We start from the raw sequence: 21,605 nt of genomic DNA, 5'->3' as shown, positions 1-21,605 counted from the left end.
TGCCTATCCCATTGTCCCTCTGATATGAAGGTTTTGGGTTAAAGCTCCTCCACTCATTATGACCAGAGACTCCAAAAAGCAAGATGAGGTGAGGGTCGATCAGGTTCTGGGACCCACAGCCAAGCTAAGCAGCTCACATGGGGCACAAACACACAGTCTTGGTTTCGCTGACATGCAGGGTGTCAGCCCAGCTCCCAAGCACGTCCCTGGAGATCCTCACAGCAGCTGAGAAGAAATATGATTGTATTTCCACCCACCCCTTCCCTTTGGGGATTTCCTATACATAACAGTAAAGCAAGTAGAAGAGAAGCAATCCTCACAATGTGCTGTGCTTTTCAAAAAGCTAAAACAATACAAATATTTTTAGACTCAAATTATCTTTCACCATGCCTATCTTTTATCTGCTTCCATTCCTCAAATTCCTTTGGCTGTATCTAAACACCTAGTGATTTTCTTCAATAAAGTTTTCGACATCGTGATTCTAGAGTTAAAAGTCAATTTCAAGTACACTTATCTGTATACTATTAGATAAGATCTGTGTTGGAAACATGGGTAAATTGAAAGTTCTTTGGGTGTGGCTGGTGGCAGGGGATTAGGGTGCAGCCCAGAATCATTTAGGAAATTACAGCTGAAAAAATCTAAGACAGCTTAAAATAAGCTCCAAGGAAGAAAAATAGTGGTTTTTCTGTTCCTTTCCATGCCCAAGGGTCGCTTGCGGGCTGCTTACACTCGTGAGAGAAAAATGATTCCTTTGTCTTGAAATATCACAAGAAGCCCACCAGCCTTTCCTGTGCAAAGATGGAAGGGATGTTGTAGAAATCGGCACTCTCCTTGGGCGCATGTGTAGAGGGGGACACTTGATCATGAGGCAGACAGACTGCTAATTTTAACAGGCATGTGTAGGGATTGCCAAATTCTTAAGTTTCTGAATGACGTTATCCTCTGAACAAATTTCCTAAATGGTGCTTTAGCAAACAAGCATTTTTATAATAGTGATGCCTTTCTGAGTAAAATGTTGAATCACTCAAAGTATACAGATTAGAAAGAGAGAGAGGAAAAAAAAATGCTCTGTGGGAGGGGCAGGGCTTTATAAAACCAGTCCTGTCCATGTGTGTACTCTGACAGCTCTCTGAGGACCGTTTCCTGCCAGCAGCACCTCCGGGAATAACCAGGTACCTCACTGATTTTCATGGCCCTCTCCATGAAATATGGTTTCCTTTATTCTTCTTCCTTCCTCCTGCTATTACTAATATAGTGAAAATTAAAGTGTGAGATGTCTTTAGAAAATGAGTGAAAGTGTTGTGGTGTGTTTCATGGTTAGATTTTTTTAAGGAAAATATTTTAGTGTAAGCTTTGAACTAAACTTATATTTAATATTGCACTAAATTAAGACTTACTCTTGAATCTCAGAAGCCAGAAAATGCCTGTGTAACTTTAACCAATCCTAAGTGCACATTCAAGTCATGATGTTAATTTCATCAAACAGGTTCGAATATGCGTATTCTTTACGAAGTAGGATTTTGACACTGAATTTAATGGAAATGGTTGGGATGATTAAAATACATTCATTTACGGGGCGCCTGGGTGGCTCAGTCGGTTAAGCGTCCGGCTTCGGCTCTGGTCGTGATCTTACGGTTCGTGGGTTCAAGTCCTGCATCGGGCTCTGTGCTGACAGCTAACTCAGAGCCTGGAACCTGCTTCGGATTCTGTGCCTCCCTCTCTCTCTGCCCCTCCCCTGCTCACCCTGTCTCTGTCTCTCAAAAATAAATAAAAACCACAAAAACAATTAAAATACATTCATTTAAGCAAGGAAAGTAATCTATAAATATAATAATAAAGAAGGAGGATGGTCTTCATAACGATGAGAAACTGCAGGGAGTAGGCGATCTGGATTCGTTCTCTTTAAACCAGAGTATATCTACTGAAGTTTAGTTAATAATCAGTCAATTCGGTGAAAGAGAAGAATTAGCCAAACTAGTCATTGGATTGGCTGAAGTAACAGTTTAATAAATAATTTAATACCCATAAACAGTCATTCATTATGAAAGTCATCAACTAACAGGGATTGCTTTTGATTTTGTTGGGAAGAGAATGTGTAAGTTTGGACGGGAGGTGTCCTGAAAGTTACTGTTTTCTCTTTGTTCTCATTGGTGTTTGTGGTCCATTTCTAAATATTTCCACTATGAGGTTGCAAAACAAATTGTTTTAAAAACCACAGCAAACTCTAATCTCGCATCCAGTGCCGGTGAGAAGAGGGCGTGATGGCGTGCCTGGGGGCAGCGCCCCGCCTCTCGGTTAATGTGCAAGTTTCAGCGCACAGGTGTCGACGTGTGTTGCAGGAAGTGACACAGATATCACGGAGCCCAGTCTCACATATGCTCTCCATTTATTATCGGTGATAATATTAAACCTTAATTAGCAGCATGGTGTTTGGGAGTTAACGAAACTGTAAAATGTTAGACGTAAGAAACTCAACAGGTGGTACCTGCGTGGAGCAACTAGGCTATTTGATGTCATTCTGTGACATCAGTTTGACATGGTCTTGGGCAGATCCCCACCCAAACGTGAGCCATGGACTTGTCTGAGAGGAAACAGAGATTTGAAATGCGAACAACTTCTCAAACCGCATTTGAAAAGCACCAGGCTCAGAATCAGAAGGCTGAGAGTCAGTCTAGGCTCCGGAGCTCACTAGCTGTGCAAACTACATCTTCATCTTTTGTAGCTAGATCTGACTAGATTTTCCTGGGCAAGGAATTACATAAATTAAACAAAACAATCCTGCTGAAGGAATTTAGTAACTGCAATATAGACACGACATATTACTGTTTTATGTTAAGTGCAGTTAATAGCACGTTCCTTAAAAAATAAAAGCTGGGGTGCCTGGGTGGTTCAGCTTGTTAAGTGTCCGACTTCAGCTCAGGTCATGATCTCACGGCTCATGGGTTTGAGTCCCGCATTGGACTCTGTGCCGACAGCTCAGAGCCGGATTCTGTGTCTCCCTCTCTCTGCCTCTAACCTGCTTGTGCTCACTTTCTCTGTCTCTGTCTCTCTCTCAAAAACAAACATTAGAAAAAAATTTTTTAAATAAATAAAAGCTAGACTATTTTTAGAAGAAGTAAATGCATAGGGACAATTTAACTTTGTCCCTATTTATTTACTTTTTTCTTTATAAAGTCACCAAAAATCTAACTTGGCATTAAAAGCCTCTCCAATAGTTTGTCTTGACACTTAAATTTACACTTAAATTTTGTTAGTGTTGAAGCGACCTACTACGCAGGAGACTATAAAGATTTCGGTATGGGAGAAGCCTACAGTTCATTTTTCTGGCTCCGGGCCCTTATTTATTTTTTTCATATGAGGATAGAGAAATATTTTATTCATTATGCTAATTCTCAGTTTGTTTCCAAAATATCATTGATATAATTTACAAAAATGATCTGCCCGATAAGACGAATAAACTTAAAGATGATTTTAAATCAGTGGAAGGGAGAGGAAACACATTTCTGAGTGACCCAAGGGAATCTAATCTCAGTGAAGTAAGAGAAAAACAATAGTGAGGTTTTTCATTTTGTTGTTGCTGTGGCTGTTGTTGTTCTTACTTAATACTCCTTCTAGGAGCTTTACAGACTCACTACTTTCCTGTTTTCATTTCCTCTTTCTAGTATTTCTCAAGCTGTTAACTTGCCCAAACTCTTACACAGAACAGCGCTGTTCATCACCAGCAGGACGGGCAATGCAGGGCATTGGATCGAGCAGGTTCCTGAACAGATCCAGGCTTGAATCCCTGCACCCCTCGTGCAGGTCTCTTAACTTCTCGTAGCATCAGGAGGCAACCTACAAAACAAAGATAACAGTATCTACCTTTTACAGACCCTGGGAGGATTGAATGAGAAGAGGTGTGAGTTTTAGGGACAAATTTCTGTTCATTTACAACTGTGTCCTGAAAAATACAACCTGGTGGTATCCCAAATGAGACACTCTGACACAACTGGCAATACTTTTCTTAAAAAGAAGTGTTCATGACCCAGTGGTCACCTACGACAGCCACGGGTCAGGGGTGAGGGCAGTGAGGACTGGCCCCTGTTCGGAAGCTTGCTGAGTGAGCCAAGCTGGCAGACGCAGGGCGTCCTTCACCTCGGGGCCTACCCTCAGCCCCTACTCAGCTCTGAGCAGCCACTGTCACAGGAAGATTTCCTGTGGGATCAGGAGTGTCAGCGTCATGGGGTAGATTTCTATATTTTGGTTAATTACAGGGTGTGTTTTAAGCCACCGTGAGAGCATAATTCACAGTCGAGAAATGATCGCTGGCCAGTACTAACAGATACCTGCACACACCTCGGGTGTGGCCGTGCATTCCACTGCACGCAAAGACTTGGGTCTCGGAAGATGTGTCTGTCCTTTATCTTCAGGTGGTGATAGAGTGTGTTTGCATGTGTGCGTGTGTGCGTGTGTGTGCACGTGCTTCATGCTCCCCGGATATCTCTGCAGTTTTGCCCACAATGGACTCACCCCCATAGTGAACTCCTTAGCAGAGGTAGCTGTTTCCTAACCGGCTGCAGATATGGGGGGGGCAGGGTAGAGGAGGTAGGAGCTGGGTGAAAATACCACCCCTCAGTCAATGACTCTAAGCCTCTTCTAGAAGCTGGGAATCTGATTGTCAATTGAAATTGACAATTTCAACCGGGGCCAACAAGAATATGTGTGCAAAAAGCACCTGTGTGAATACGTGTGCATTTGCTTCTGTGTGTGCCGCATATTTGCAGCTGCAGCTCAGAGCTTGAAACCATGACCCTGGAGGCCACCCCACTTGGCTTCAGTGCCCAGTCCTGCCCCTCCTAGGCAAGGGATGCTGGTCACTTTTCTGATGCTCTGGGCTCAGTTTCTTCCTTTGTAAAACATGAATAGCAATGCCTTTCTCAGAGGGGTTTGGCAAGAATTAAATCTCTGGTATAATGTTTAGGACAGCATCTATTGTACGGTAAGAATCTAATGAGTGCTGTTTATTGTTACTATTGTTACTATTATTAAATGAAACATGACTACTCATCATTTAACTGTTCACTATATCTCAGGATTGGCCACATAACGCCCAGGATCCAATGCAAAAAGAAAATGCCGAACCCCCTGTTTAAAATGATTAAGTCATATTATTTTATGAGTAAGTCCTTCAAGCTGGTGACAGCAGAGCATCACACTGAGCACGGAGCCCTCTGTGGCTGCACAGGTCACATGAGCCTGACGCCCTCCCGGCTCTGCTTCCTGTTGTTCCATGAAGGAAGAGCAGAAAGGGAGTCTCTGTCCTGCGCAGGGTACCCCTGGTCCTACCCTGCTGATGTCACCCAAAATATTGAGTCACCTTTTAGAGCTGTTTTTTCTTCTTTCTCACTTTCCTTCCAGATTGAAACAATGGAAGACTTTTATGTGGCAAACACAATCTTCGCCCTTAACTTTTTCAAGCATCTGGCAAACACCAGCGCCACCCCGAATCTCTTCTTCTCTCCATGGAGCATCTCGTCCACCATGGCCATGGTCTACCTGGGGGCCAGGGGCAACACTGCAGACCAGATGGCCAGGGTAAGTGTCCGTGAAAGCCGCCGACCAGGACTGAGTCACTCCTGAATGGAATGGCAGAGTTGCAATATTGGTTTTGAGGGAGCTTGACTCGGACGAGGTTGGCAATTGTCATGTGCTATTACACCACAAATGCCCTAGATTCAAATCTGCAAAATGGCTAAACCACAGAAACTCTCAACTGTATATTGCAGAAGGTGCCCTGTGGTTTTGTATCCTGCAAGGCTGGAACAGGGACCACATCTGCTGTTTTATAATGTAATGTTTATATGTTTCGAAATATTTTACGTGCTTTATCTCATTTGGTTTTAAGGCAAGTGTCGTTTTACAGATGGAAGACTAGGCAGTGTGAGCCCAGCACCTCCCAGGGTCTTCCTAGGGTTTCCTCACTCTTTTTTTTAAGTTTGTTTATTTATTTTGAGACAGAGACAGTGTTAGTGTGGGAGGGGCTGGGAGAGAGAGAGAGAGAAAATCCATGCTGTCAGCACAGAGCCTGACGCGGGGCTCGAACAGAGGAAGCCATGACCGTGACCAGAGCTGAAGACAAGATTTGGAGGCTTAGCAGACTGAGCCACCCAAGCCCCCCAGATCCGGCTCTTTCAGTGGCTGTACTACTGTGGCGTGTTTGCTCCTCACACATGTAGAGAATTCCTCCAGTGGTTTTAAGGGAGTGTCACGAAGAGCTGGTCGCCACGCTACTGCCGGAGATGCAAGAGGAGCCATGTGACCTCACACGGCCTCAGCCATGTTATGGACCCTGTGGCGTTGTGTCCGCAAAATCGGGGGTGGCGTGGTGGCCCGTTTTCCAAATCAAGGTCGACAGGGTGTGCAGCAGCAGTGTGAGGTATTTCTGTCAAGGCCGCTGTCTTTAGTCCTTGGTGAAGGGACAGAAGCTCAGTCAGGGACCTTTCACCTTTCACCTTGGAAATACGTCAAACTGCTTCCGGCATGCACCGCGGTGCTCCGGTCGGATGAATCCAGCACATTTAAAAGGCACATGATCCTGAGACATCCTTGCTCAGTGAGCCAGATACGGTCATGGTGCAATTAACATTCTTCTCTTTCAGAGTCATGTGCACACAGACCTTGACGTTGTGTGCTTAAGTACAGACTCCACTCTGCACACAGACCTTGACATTGTGTGCTTGAAGTACAGGCTCCACTTGCTCCCAAGCACGGCCTGTGTTCTAGTCACACCAAAGTGCCCCCGGCCACATTCAGGTTTCCCGAGAACCATGCGCACATGTAGATATGTCCTTCTCTGGTGCCTGGTGACCCAGTTGTGATGGGCCATGTCTGAGACGGCTCACGGCAAGCGTGTTAGTCAACCTCGCTGCGGGAGGCAAGGAAGAAAAAGGCATCACTCCCTGTGTGTGCTTGGCAGTTTAAACATCAAGACTTACAACAAAGCTCAGTTGCTCAACCCTAATGCCAGCGACTTCTGGCAACACCTCTTCCTCTTCAGTTTCTTCCCCTTGAAGAAATAAAAACCATGAGCTGCACTGCAAACTTGAGGAAACAGCCGGGTCTTAATTAAAAAAATTTTTTTAAATGTCTATTTATTTTTGAGAGACACAGCATGAGCAGAGGAGGGGCAGAGAAAGAGAGAGACACAGAATCCAAAGCAGGCTGCAGGCTCTGAGTCGTCAGCACAGAGCCTGACACGGGGCTCGAACCCACGAACCATGAGAATCGTGACCTGAGCTCAAGCTGGACATTCAACTGACTGAGCCACCCAGGCCCGCTGGGCCTTATTTTTTATTTTTATTTTATTTTTTTTATGGAAAGGGATCAGAAGCAATATGTTTTGGGGAAAAATGATGTGAAGTACTTTAGGTTGTTAAGCTTTTAAAAAGTAGATTTTGATCCCAAAATCCCTCTGGGCATCACACAACTTTTCTGAATCAGGAAAGAGCTTTAAGCTTGTGAGTCTATGCAAGGATCTTATGCTGCATGTACAGATTTTAAGCTTCAAAGGCAAATTTGGTTAATTCTCTGCCAGAAAGAAGAAGAGAAGCTGGTTGGGTCAGAGGAGGAAGCATGGACTTTGGGGACAAGCCTGGGCGTGTGTGAGTGGTGGCTTATAATGTTTATTCATTTTTGAGAGAGACACAGAGCATGAGTGGGGGAGGGGCAGAGAGGGAGAGAGACACAGAATCGAAAGCAGGCTCCAGGCTCTGAGCTATCAGTACAGAGCCCACCGCGGGGCTCAAACTCATGAACTGTGAGATCATGGCCTGAGCCCAAGTCACATGCTTAACTGACTGAGCCACCCAGGCGCCTCCCTTCCAGGTCTTATGGCCAGAATAAGGCCACCGACCCGCCCGGGCTCAGCTGCCGATCTGCATCCAAGCAGTGGGCCTGACTCGCTATTTATTCCATGATCTCAGCACAGCCCAGGGTCCCCTTCCCATTTCCCAGTTTCTGCAGGGGCTTTTGCAGTGATTTGAGAAGGCTTTGCAGTGATTCCAGAAGGCTTTAGTGCTACCCAGGGCATTCCTGACCTAAGCATCAACGTCCTCAGAGGGGATGAAAACCAGAGAAGCTGTTTCAGGGACAGAGTAGGAGCACTTCTTTTCAGAGTGTTAGGTAGGACTTAGGAGCTGGGAAAGATCCCGAAGCCCCACCCCCTTTCCTTCCTACCCAGAAACTCCCCACCTGCTGGACACCCTGCCTTTCCTTCAGTGGCCGAGGCCCCCATCTATTGTTTCCCAGATATGCTCCTCACCACGGGGCCCCACAAGGGATGTGCCGCAGGACCACTGGGACCCAAGGGATGCTGGAGGCTGGGGGGAGGCCTGGGGGCAGGGCCAGCCTGGGGGTGCCGAGACTGGAGACCCCGGGCTGGGAAACTGTGATGTTGGGGAGGAGTCTGGGGGAGGAGTCTGAGCGAGGCAGCTTCACAGGGACCAGTCTTCACCTGTCAGCTTCACTGTGCTTTCTGGACTCGCCACTTACAATATGAAGAGAGTCCTATTCCCAACTGACCCCCGTCACCTGTCCCCCACCTGGAGGTTCATTTCTATGTGAATTACGGTATGTGCAAGTGTTTTAGGGGATACTTGTTAATATTGAGTAACTGTTTTTATGTCCAAACTAACTTTGACTCATCGTTTTTGACAGATTAAAAGTATATAATACATGAGGCCATTGAAAAAAGAAGTCGTGAATTAACTTTATTGCTTTCTTCAAAATACTTGCATTTTCTTATCAAGGCAATTTACGGGCTGGATGATAATTGAGATGATTTTGTTGTCAAAATGGCCAGTATATGAATTAGTATAAAAGAACTCAAAGATGTTTTCTGTGAGGAAAATTTCTTATATATTATGTAAAAATATATATTCTTTTTATATTATAGTGTAATACATATTCTTATATATTATGTGTAAAGAGTATCTGTGCTCATTCTCCAGACATGAAGTCAGGAAAGTAGAAACGACCACTAAGAGGCACCCCCTGCCATTGGTTTACAGGGTAAGTAATCTCGCAGGAAAATATACTCAGAAATCTATTCCCTCCAATTCCATTATAGGTATTTCAGTTTAACAAAGTTGGAGTCCGTGAAGTCTCCCCAGTGACCCCAGAGAACTTCGTGGGTTGCAAACTCATGCAGCAGATCCAGAAGGGCCCTTATCCTGAGGCTATTTTGCAGGTATCTGACTCACTGGTTCCTAATTTCTTTTGTATTTTGTTTCTAGAACCTTCTTGTCTTAAAGTCACAATGTTAGACATGGAAAGCACCTAGTATGACTTCTGCTGTTCATAGAAAGAACACTAAGACTCAGAACCCTCAAATAAATACCCTACGGGCACACTGCTAAGCATGGGCAGGGCCAGGGAAGAAGCTAGACTTTGTGACTTTTAGGCCAAGACTGAGTCTAAATTTGAACACACCACTCTGCCAGGAGCTGGGCTTGTGTAATTTATTCTGAAACTGTGGTAGCAACTCTTAGAATACACGTGCACGGTTGCAGATTTCCAGGTGGGAGAAGGTGAGGAATAACAAAAACGTGAGGAACAGGGTAGATCACCCTTGATGATTTCATGAGAAACCCTTAGATCTCCCTCCCCGACCCTTTTGTCTGTCATCTGTCCATGTATGTATGTATGTTTATGTATATGTATATATGCATCTATCATCCATCTCTCTTAGGTACTAATATCCTTTCTCAGTACTTTATTTCTTCACACACCAGCTATCCAAGAACGGGGCACCAATGTGCTCTTGTTGATAAACAACTTCTGTAAGCACGCTCCTGTGTTAGGCTAGGGAGATATCTCCCAGGACTTCCATTTTGGGAATCCTGCTCCATCTGTCGATTGCCCAAGGAATTATGGGCTAGAGGAGGTGGAGACGACCCCTTCAATATGGAGATTCAGTTGGTCTCCTGTGACACCTGGGGCAGTCCTCTGCGTCAGCCGGCTGTGCCGTGACTGAGCCCTGTGTCTATCGTGCTGACAAACTCCAGGTTGAAGATTAGAATTCCACTTTGTTTTCAAGGCTTTTGAGAAGCCAGATTTTCCACTGCAAAAACTGCCCTTTAATGATAAAATGGGTACTTTCAGGCATTATATGAACATTTCCTAGATCACCTCTAAGGTAACATTTTAATCTAATAAAATTCCTTAGAGACCTAGAAGTTGAGGAAATTATAAGAGAATCCTCACTTTCTTCTAGGATATTGGTTACTTCATGGTTAAGGAAAACCTGTAGGCACAGCAAAATGTGAAACAAGTCAAACATTATCTTATTAGTTTGAATGCACTGTATCACAAGTATTTCCTCAGAAATTCCTTTAAAGCCTCAGAAAAAAGTATGCATCAATACAGCATTTTATTGTTGCGTTGAAAAAAAAACACGTTTACCTAAGAAATGTCTTGTTTAACCATCTTGTGTTATAAAAATTTTTAAATGTTTTTATTTATTTTTGAGAGACAGAGAGACAGCGTGAGCAGGGGAGGGTCAGAGAGAGAGGAAGATACAGAATCTGGAGACAGGCTCTAGGCTCTCAGCTAGCTGTCAGCACAGAGCCTGACACGGGGTTTGAACCCATGAACCGTGAGATCATGACCTGAGCTAAAGTCGGACACTTAACTGACTGAACCACCCAGGCACCCCAACCGTCTTGTGTGGTATAAAGAGAGTCCCTTCTTTCTGTTTAAGGCACAAGCTAGAGATGCAATCCATTCATCTTTCCATTCGCTCAGCTCTGCAATCAATGCATCCACAGGGGACTATTTATTGGAGAGCATCAATAAGCTGTTTGGAGAGAAGTCTGCGAGGTTCAAGGAAGTAAGTGAAACCTGTAATTGAAACTGCAGGGCTCCCACGTGCCATGAGGTCACTTTCAAAGCTGTATTCTGTGATTCCCACCAAGAGAATCAGAATTCCACACAAACTCCCTGAGGCTCCTCAACGCCCTTGGTCACGGTGGCTATTGCGCATGCTCCCCTTGTTGGACGCTCTCTCCCACGGCTTTGAAAGACCCAGGGGCAGAATGAGTCCCAAATGTAGAGGAACAGTGATTTCCAGAGCCACCCCCACAACCCAGCCTCCCCCTGCTACCCAGTGTTTATAGGGCGAAGGGCAAATGAGTGTGGGGAAGAGGGTCAACAGGGCACTTATAATCTGCACCATTTCCTCTTCCAGCCCCCCAGCCCCCCATGCCCACCCGCCGCCCCTACCCTTACCTACTCAGGCCCCCGAATCTTGACAGGAAACCTCGTGATTTACAATTATACCAAGTCTTGTTTGGGATATGTTCTGTGTAACCTTTGGCCCATTTCTTGCTTTAAAGGAATATATACAACTCTCCAATAAGTACTACTCTACAGAACCCCAGGCACTTGACTTCCTAGAATATGCAGAAGAAGCCAGAGAAGAGATTAATTCCTGGGTTAAGACTCAAACCAAAGGTAAAATCAAGGCAATATTTTCTGTTCTTCTTTTCAGTTAGAAAACTCTAATATAGTAAAGAAAAAGCATTCCTATACTTAGCCCTAACTCCTTAATATTCACCCAACCTCAGTTACTTGGTTAATATAACCTTCTTCTTGTTTAGCTGAATGGTATTTTACGTGAGAAAAAATAGTTGAGGTCTACTAATGGGAGACATATGTTCAGTACTTCAATAATCTGATTTTGGATATGACCTTGGGATGGAGTGTGAGAGCACAAAGACATGTTTTACAATGTAAAAAATAATCAGAATCAAAATCATTATCCTCTGTCCACTGTGGACAAAAACAAAGAAGAGAGACATGACCCTCCAGTGAGTAACTGGTGTGAGACCATTGGCAATAGAAAGAGAGGGATCAGAAAATAATTTTTAACTATTTTTCACCATTCAGAGCCAATCTGCTGTGAAGTTCCTTTGGGCCGTGATAAACCACTTCTACTGTTGCAACTCAGGCCCCTAATTCTTTCAGAGGCTCCTGCCTCACTTTGTATTCTTCGTAAGGACTCAGACTTAATGAAATCTTCCATTCATTGTTCCTGAATTCAATCCTTTGGTCAACAATGGTACTTATCCACCGCATATTATGCGCCAGGCACCGTACATTTGAAGGAAGATAAAAATGATAAAGGAAATAGAACCCAGATGCTGCCACCCTAGAACTTACAGTCTAGTCCAATCCAACAGGCTGTGCTTTACCATTCTTGGCTTTTCAGCTCTCCACAGCGTGCTGCTTCCTACCACCATACTTACTTGTTAGGTAGTCCTTAACTTCAGAGTTAAATTTAAGTGGCAAACCAAAGCCCTAGCTTTTCCTAGAGGTATCTCCCAGCCACATCCCGATCTCCCCCTCTTCTCCACTCTTTTGGTGCTTTGTCAGCTTCCTGATGCCTGTTAATGTTGCCTTGTACAGCCTTGAACTGTTACTGAATGGATTTGATCTTGTCTGCTTTGCCATCATGCATAGACTACAATTATTTGGGGGGGGGTCAGTATGTCCACCTCTCCTGTGTCCCCACAAAAATTAGCACAGTCTTTGGCTGATAATGAAAAGCCTTCATTCTCCCAAATTTCCAGGTAGAATTATATCTTAAATAATTATTGAATAACAACCTATCGATGGATTTCTAAGAAGAAAACCATAGAGATTATTATAAAGGCAGAGCTGTTTTGGTTATTTCATAGATTAATGCGTTCTTAGGACTGGAAAGGTCCGTGGAGATAACCTATCCAGATTTAACCCTTTATGGTTGTAGACTCTAGGCCCCTAAAAGGTTAATCAACTCATTCAAGATTCCACTGGTGAAGCTGAGGGTTCCTTTTCTTTGATCTCTAGTCTCATTCTGGAAGTCTTCATTAGGATGTTTAAAGAGTTTTTCTTGACAACTTAGGGAAAAAACAACTTTTCACATAACTCCTGTGTGTAAAACATTGTTTCAGGCAATAGTTTGGTGTGGCTGGGTTTCTTGGCTCCTGTAGTGGGAAAAAGCATATGAATTATATCCTGTAGTATTAAAAAATATTTTTGTTTCTCTGAAAATAGTCAACCTACTTCTATTCTTCATTTCTGTTATGACTTTTGAAATTACTGTTCTAAAATTGTGACACAGAGGAAGCAGGGAAAGTGAAGATTAACAGAAGTGAAAGTAAAAACTGCAGAATTCAAGAGATATGTGGGAGTTTTGCTTTTTTGAGAAGAGTGTGAACCGTTGTCCTCTTTAAGTATTGCCTTTGGTGGCTTTGAATCTAGGAATTATGTTGTCAAAATGCCAAGTTGTCCTTTGGGCTGATTTCTTAATCAAATTTTATAATAACTTGAGGGAAATATCTGCTTATATGTTAACGATCACATTCATTCTGTCATTCATGTCACAAAGTTAAGTAAAGCCGTGGCAGTTTTCAGCAGTAACCAAGAGTGTTAACTGGCTGGGGAATATATTGAGTGGACCCATGGATGCTTGTCCGATGACACTGACCTTTATATTAGAGTCCTGTGTCTGTCAGTAGTGTTGGGAGGCAGTGGGTGGCGGTGACATAATTCTGACCTGCTACCAGCTTGTGACCTTGGGGAGATTGTTAACCTCTCTTGGCATGGCGTCTTTTTGTGTAAAATGACACTAGTGATACCCCAATAAAACAGTTGTAAGGATTAACTAAAATAATGTATTTAAGCAGTTGAAGTATCATAGAGCAGGTATCAACTGTAAATATTTCTTCAGCCACTTTTTGGTTAACTACCACACCTGGATGTTACAATTTCTGAGAACCTGCCTTCCCTGGCACCCTCTTGTGTTCCATAGGACGCTGTGATCTCATAGTTTCTTGCACCTTGCTTGATGGCTGATTTTGAATGCTTCTCCAAATTTCTCAGCCCCTCCAGGGCAATCTTTCCTTTCTCTCCTCTTGTTTCTCTATGACTTCAAGCATAGGTCTAGCAGGACTTTTTTTTAATTTATTTTTTAATTTATAGTTTATTATCAAGTTGGTTTCCATATAACACCCAGTGCTCTTCCCCACAAGTGCCCCCCTCCATGACCATCACCCTCCTTTCCCTTCCCCCTCCCACTTCAGCATCAGTTTGTTCTCAGTATTCAAGAGCCTCTCATGATTTGTCTCCCTCCCTCTCCCTCTTTCCCCCCCTTACCCTCCCCATGGTCCTCTGTTAGGTTTCTCCTGTTAGACCTATGAATGCAAACATATGGTATCTGTCCTTCTCTGCCTGACTTATTTCGCTTAGCATGACACCCTCGAGGTCCATCCACTTTGCTACGAATGACCAGATTCATTCTTTCTCATTGCCATGTAGTACTTCATTGTATATATAAACCACATCTTTTTGATCCATTCATCAGTTGATGGACATTTAGGCTCTTTCCATGATTTGGCTATTGTTGAAAGTGCTGCTATGAACACTGGGGTACATGTGCCCCTATGCATCAGCACTTCTGTATCCCTTGGGTAAATTCCCAGCAGTGCTTTTCTGGTTCATAGGAGAGTTCTATTATAGTTTTTTGAGGAACCTTCACACTGTTTTCCAGAGCGCTGTACCAGTTTACATTCCCACCAACAGTGTAAGAGGGTGCCCATTTCTCCACATCCTCACCAGCATCTATAGTCTTTTGATTTGTTCATTTTAGCCACTCTGACTGGCATGAGGTGGTTGGTATCTCAGTGTGGTTTTGATTTGTATTTCCCTAGCAGGACTTAAAAAAAAGTTTTTGAATGAATCAATGGATCAGACCCATCGATTGTCTGGATCAAATCTAGAAGGAGTACTAAACTGATAGACTTTGAGAAAATGACATAAAAGGAGGTGACAGTCCTTCAAATTTTCAATGCACTACTCCTCAATTTTCTCGTGGACTTTGCAAACCTTCTGAGAAATATGGTCTGCTTTATTTATGCTTTGAATCCATTGGGAGAAAAACTTGTGCCCCAGACCGTTGCCTCTGAATTTGACAAGTGTAGGTGAAGAGTTTGATGGTGACTCCAAGAATTTCAAATCATAGTAAGGTCACACTTCTTGGTCATGAAACCTAACATGTGTCATGTTTTCTGCAGGCAAAATCCCAGACTTGTTACCTGAAGGTTCTGTGGATAGGGACACCAAGATGGTCCTGGTGAATGCTGTCTACTTCAAAGGAAAGTGGAAAACTCCATTTGAGAAGAAATTAAATGGGCTTTATCCTTTCCGTGTGAATGCGGTATGAGATCACAAGATGAATTTTCCTAACATATATTTTAGGATCTTAGCCAAGACAGAGGAAAAAAGTTCAAGACCATTCATGCTCCTGCCTAACTTGCTAGTCATAAATTATGCATATTGGACACTTGGTGGACCCTTTTGAACTACTGAGTATCACTCAGTAACTTTCTAAGATGCCATATGAATAGTGGTGAAGACCATGGGCTTTATAATTAAACAATTCTGGGTGTAGATGTAGGTTCTACCATGAAGGTTCTACTCCTAGCCAGCCAAGATCTTATTTATCTTCCATGTGTTCCATTTTTTGTGATCAATAACACTTAGCCATTGTAAGATTCAATGAGATTTCACAGAATTCTTGGCCTATGGCAGGTAACTGAACCCATATTTTAGTGTTATTATAATTATTATTGTCCATCTTTATAATAAGTATAAGGGCACACAAATACTTTGTTTTGTTGACTTTTAAGAATATATTTCCTCAACACTAAAGCAGAATCTATTCTCTTTTATGTCTAATTGTAAATCTCTTGACTTCTTAATATCAACTTTCTTTTTTTACTTTTTAATAATTTTAGACTCAACGCACACCTGTTCAGATGATGTACTTGCGTGAAGACCTGAACATTGGATACATAGGGGACCTAAAGACTCAGATTCTAGAACTCCCATATGCTGGAGATGTCAGCATGTTCCTCTTGCTTCCAGACGAGATTGGGAGTACGTCTACTGGCTTGGAGTTGGTAAGCCAGTCCAGCTTGCATTGTTTAAAACCTCTGGAGCTAAACTTACCTTCCATGATAAACATGTCTGCACCTTGAAAAGTGGTATGCAGTTTCTCACATAAATATATAAACTGGTTGGTATTAAATGTGCACATCTCAAACTTTCATTCAGAGCATTAAAATATATCAAACATGCTACCTTCCTTCAACAATTTTACCAGCTATTAAATTTTCATATCACCCACGATATAGTGAAGTTAAAGTCATTGATTTTTTAAAAATGTTTATTTATTTTTGAGAGAGAGAGAGAGAGAGAGAGAGAGAGAGAGAGAGAGAGAGAGAAAGAAAGAAAGAGAGCACGAGCAGGTGAGGGGCAGAGAGAGAGGGAGATACAGAGTCCCAAGCAGTCTTTAGGCTTTGAGCTGGCAGCACAGAGCCTGTAGTGTGGCTTGAACTCACAAACCATGAGATCATGACCTGAGCCAAAGTCAGACACTTAACCACTGAGCCACCCAGGTGCCCTAAAGTCATTTTTAAAATATAGTTTATTGTCTAGTTGGTTTTCACATAACACCCAGTGCTCATCCCAGCAGGTACCCTCCTCTGTGCCCATCACCCATTTCCCTCTCTCCCCCACCCCCTATCAACTCTGAGTTTATTCTCAGTATATAGGAGTCTCTTGTGGTTTGCCTCCCTCCTTCTCCTTAACTATTTTTTTACTCTTCCCCTCCCCTATGGTCCTCTTGTAAGTTTCTCCTATCCCACATATGAGTGAAAACATATGGTTTCTTTCTCTGCCTGACTTCTTTCACTGCACCCTAAAGTCACTGATCTTTAATATTAGACTTTTAAGTTGTTTTCCTTCTTTTGTGAGCACTTACTAGCTTTTTTTAATGTTTGGATTTGTAGCTGGAAAGGGAAATAACCTATGATAAATTCATCAAGTGGACCAGCAAAGACACGATGGCTGAAGATGATGTGGAGGTGTACCTGCCCCAGTTCAAATTAGAGGAGCGCTATGAGCTCCAGTCCATCCTCAGGAGCATGGGCGTAGAGGATGCCTTCAGCAAGGGCCAGGCCAATTTCTCCGGAATGTCCGAAAGGAAGGACCTGTTTCTGTCCAAGGTGTTCCATCAGGCCACTGTGGATGTGAACGAGGAGGGCACTGAGGCAGCTGCTGGCACCGGGGCCATTACGTCAGGGAGAACCGGCCACGGCGGCCCACAGTTCGTGGCTGATCATCCTTTCCTCTTCTTTATCCTGCACAAAGTCACTAAGAACATTCTCTTTTTTGGCAGGTTTGTCTCGCCCTAAAATGGAAAAGTTCTGTTTCTGCACAGAATTTTTTAGTATGAGTCGTAGGCCTCAGAATCACTATAAGTGCCAAATGTTTAGAGACCTTTTCTTCCTATTTCGTTTTCTCCCCCCTTTGAACAGTTTCTACTACATGCTGATGATATGTACAGAAATACCTAGACCTCTGTCGACCATAACACTGCAACCCTGTGAATCATTTGGTCTCTAAGTGGAATGATGTCCCATTTAGTTCTTCCTTACTATTTAGTTTATTTTATAGCATTGACTTTTACTGTATTATTTATTATTTTATATAATGGTTTTTTTTATTGTTCACTGCTGGTTTCCAAAGCTGATACAGTTATAGAAGCAGGTGATCAGTTATTTTTCTACCTAAAGAAATGCATTTACTCATTGGTGTAATGAAGAATGATTAGCTGTCCTTCAACACCCTTCATAATAAAGCGTTGAACAACAGGAAAATGTATGTTATGTGCATTTCCAGCCTTATGTATCACATGGATGTGTCTGTAACTTATGTAAAATTGCAGATATATAAAAAATAAACATGGTTCCACACCACCATTTGTTCATTGTCATTCCATTAGATCTTTAGACCGTTATACCTCAATTCCCAGGAATCAAGCATCAGGTCTCATTTTGGGGGACCAAAAAAAAAAAAAACCAATAAAGGAGACAAGGGGAGAGTTGATCCTATAAGAAGCCTTATTGTTGGGAGTGGGGTGGGATTGTGTGAAAAATGGTTTTGAGCTGCCTTCTCATAGCAGCAAAAGGCACATCGATTCAGAAGAGTTTGAGACTTAGTCCTTTGGGGGTACTCCCATTTAAACCACAAGGATATCAGAAATAAACACTAAGTCCAGTGGTTCAGGCATAGAACCAAGGTCAAGGACATTAGGTGGAGAGTTCAGAGGAGGGGTGATGGGCTGTAGGAGGAGAAAGGCAAGTGACTTCTTTTAGGGGTGTTTGTTTCGAAATAGCACGAATGCTTTTAAGTGGGTCTGACTCACAGCAGAATGTAGTGTGAGTCCTGAGAACTAAGGCAGGCCTAGTTTGGGGAGTCTGAACTGGTAGGAGAGACGGCTGCAGGAGGGTGGCTGGGTCCTGGGAGTGCTTGCCAGGCAGCTCCGTCCCTGCATTGGAAGACAGGGACCAATGACCCACTGGAACATGGTGGCTCAACAGGTGACCTCAGGCCCTTGGCTATCAACACCTAAAATCTCAGTTTTAGTACGAATCATCTAACTGTGGGTCAGGAATAGTGCTTCTATATGCTTTGGTTTGTCAACTAGGAAAAGTAATGCTTTCCCATAAGGTTGCTATGATCATTGAATAAATTCATACATCATAAACAAAAGAATGTGGATCATGTACAGTATTTAATAAACACTAGTGCTGGTGATTATTACCTTTGTCAGAAATAAAACTGTCCCATTGTAAGCTTGTCAGAAGTAGAATCCCAGGGGCACTTAGCTGGCTTAGTCAGTAGAACAATGTAACTCTTGATCTTGGGGCCATGAGTTCAAGCCCCATGTTGGGATGGAGATTACTTAAATAAAATAAAATAATTTAAAAAATGTAGAATCCCAGAAAGTAAAAAAATTTAAGTTTTTAAGGCTTGAATAGTGGTTTATTTCCTCTAAATCAGACATTATTGAAAATTAAGGGTTCTTGCCTCTTGCATTCTCTTACATTGAAGTTTATTCTTTTGTGCACTTCCAATAATTCAACAATGTCATAAGCAGTAGTTTTCTGAATCATTATGTCTTCAGGTTTCACTTTCATTATTGAGTTAAAATATGGACATAAAATTCTAGGTTCAAAGCCCTCTTCCACACTTTAGGGGTGTGATTTTTATTGTCTTCTAGAACCAAACTTGCTGATGGGAGAGTTGATGTCAAGATTATTCTTGCTCCTTGTAGTTTTCATAACTTTCTTTTTGTCCTTGATGATGTTCTTGATACTTCATCGCATTACGAATACTTTTAAAAATTGTTCTCAAAAGTTTATCTTGTTCCTCAGCACATTTTTTCCCATCTGGAAACTTGTATCTTGCTTCAGTTCTGGGAAACGCTGGGCTGAATGTTTGTGTCCCACCCCATCCCCACTTACATGTGTTAAAGCCCTAATTCCTAATGTGATGATATTTGGAGCTGGGGTCTTTGGGAAGTGGTTATGGGTAGATTAGGTCATGAAGGTGGAGTCCCATGATGTAATTGGTACCTTTATGAGGAGATGAAGAGATCAGAGATTCCTTTCTCCACCATATTAGGACACAGTGGGTAGACAGCCATCAGGAAGAGAGCTCTCACCAAGAACCCAACCATGCCGTCACCCTGATCTCAGACTTCTAGCCTCTAGAACCGTGAAAAAGATGTTTGTTGTTTAAGCCATGCAGTCTTGACTATTCTCTTATAGCAATGCACACAGAATAGTACAACCATTATCTACTCATTGTCTCTACTCACTCTATATAAATAGAATTCTTCTGAATTCCTATCAGAGTAATACTGATGCACCTGGGCTCAGTCGGTTGAGTGTCCAGCTTTGGCTCAGGTCATGATCTGATGGTCAGAGAGTTTGAGCCCCATGTTGGGCTTGTTGCTGTCAGCACAGAGTCCCTACAGATCCTCTGTCTCCCTCTCTCTCTGCCCTTCCTCCACTCATGCTGTCTCTCAAAAATAAACATTATAAATAATATTTATGCATCTGGAGTTCTCTCTGTTTCAAAATTATTTGGAATAGCTAATAAATTCATATGGCCTAAATGTCATATCATATCATAAAAAACTAAAAATATCGTATCAAAAAATATCATAAAAATACTAGGGCAAAAATTATCTCTCTCACTCCTTTTCCCCATTCATATAGTTCCTATCTTCCCTTTCTACTAGAAATGTCTGTACATAATGCCACATATACATAGGGCAGGCCATAAATAACAACAAACAAAATTATGTTAATAATATTGTATTGTCAACTAAGGAGACTAATACCTCTTTCCCTCTCCCCCCCCACTCCCAAACAGGCATAAAAATAAAGCACAACCATTATTTTAGTGACCTGGGGAGTATACTTATATGAATTTTAAAAGGTAAATGGGAAAGGAATCTAGAGATGGTTTAGGGGAAACGAGCAAAACTTAAGTCTGTGACTTTTATTGGAGATGAAACCACTTCTCGGCTAGTTTGGCAAAATCTGCATGGATGCATTTAATGCAACAAGAGTAACTAGAGCAAATCTCCATGCTGTGCGTGAATGGGGCCCAAGTCACTCTCCAGGGAGCCGCTGTCAGCCAAGATAAAAAGCCCCCTTAATCTCCAGCCTCCATGTGATACTTTCAGCTGAAAATAGTCTGGAGGCACCAGCGGTTACTGCTATCTGCTTGGCACACGTCAGGCAGGCATCACGGAGTTTCCTACTGCAAGTCACATTCCTGAGCGAAGCCCAGGGAAAGCTCTGTGCTGGACTCCCCACCTACATTCAAATGTTAAACTTGGAGCCAGTTTCCCACAAGACGTGTGCCCCATGGGGGGAAAATGTGCCGTGCACGAAGGACATTCCAAATCTGTTAGAAGAGGCTCCTCTCCTTCAATCCCTTTGGAAAGCTCCTCCTTTCTCGCTCTCCACTTCTTCCACCATCTTGCCAAGCATAGGCACACAGCGGTAGAAAATGAAACAATAATTGTTGTTTTCCCTGTTGAATACATACACCAAGAGTGAGGGGTCATTCATACGAAGAAATAAAAGATCATCAAAAAATGATGAATCAGCATCCGACTCAGTGATTGTGTCCAAAACATTGATCCAGGCCCGTTGTCCCTGGGACAGAAGAATGGACATCCAACGTGTTGGAGTTATGCCCGGGTTCCACACCAACTCACCAAGGGAGAAGAGAACCAATGTTTCTTGGATCCTCTTACACATGATACCTTAAAAAAAACAACTTTAACAGTTTACAGCAAATATTTTACCCATAATATTTTCCATTTAACTTCCCATTACTATCCCACTAATTTAGAGTTTTGTTTTTCTCATTTATCATTTTTATAATTTTTTAAAATGTTCATTTATTTTTGAGAGAGAGAGAGTGAGTGGGGAGGGGTAGAAAGAGAGAGGGAGACAGAGGATCTGAGTCGGACTCCATGCTGACAGCAGAGAACCTGATGTGGGGCTCAAACTCATAAACTGTGAGATCATGACCTGAGCTGAAGTCGGATGCTTGGTGGATTGAGTCACCCAGGTGCCCCTCTATTTCTTTGTATTAACAAGACTTCTGGGGAAAACCACTATAACTGTGGCCAACTGGCAACCTCAAGAAGAGAT

The 21,605-nt window shown here is 42.7% G+C and overlaps 1 protein-coding gene across 1 annotated transcript; it reads left to right on the top strand.

Moving 5' to 3' along the window:
• Positions 1 to 1,063: 1,063 nt before the first annotated feature.
• On the top strand, positions 1,064 to 17,843 carry SERPINB2 (serpin family B member 2). Its single transcript, XM_029922322.1, has 8 exons — positions 1,064 to 1,172; positions 5,398 to 5,574; positions 9,107 to 9,226; positions 10,739 to 10,867; positions 11,373 to 11,490; positions 15,093 to 15,235; positions 15,816 to 15,980; positions 16,872 to 17,843. Exons 2-8 carry the CDS (start codon positions 5,407 to 5,409, stop codon positions 17,274 to 17,276), a joined length of 1,248 nt encoding a protein of 415 aa, XP_029778182.1. The 5' UTR covers positions 1,064 to 1,172; positions 5,398 to 5,406; the 3' UTR covers positions 17,277 to 17,843.
• The last annotated feature ends 3,762 nt before the right edge of the window (positions 17,844 to 21,605 follow it).

This window comes from Suricata suricatta, chromosome 14 (assembly GCF_006229205.1).
Source record: "Suricata suricatta isolate VVHF042 chromosome 14, meerkat_22Aug2017_6uvM2_HiC, whole genome shotgun sequence".
Classification (NCBI taxonomy): Eukaryota; Metazoa; Chordata; class Mammalia; order Carnivora; family Herpestidae; genus Suricata; species Suricata suricatta.
Note: the sequence above shows the minus strand (reverse complement) of the source record. Positions and strands in the feature narration are given on the sequence as shown.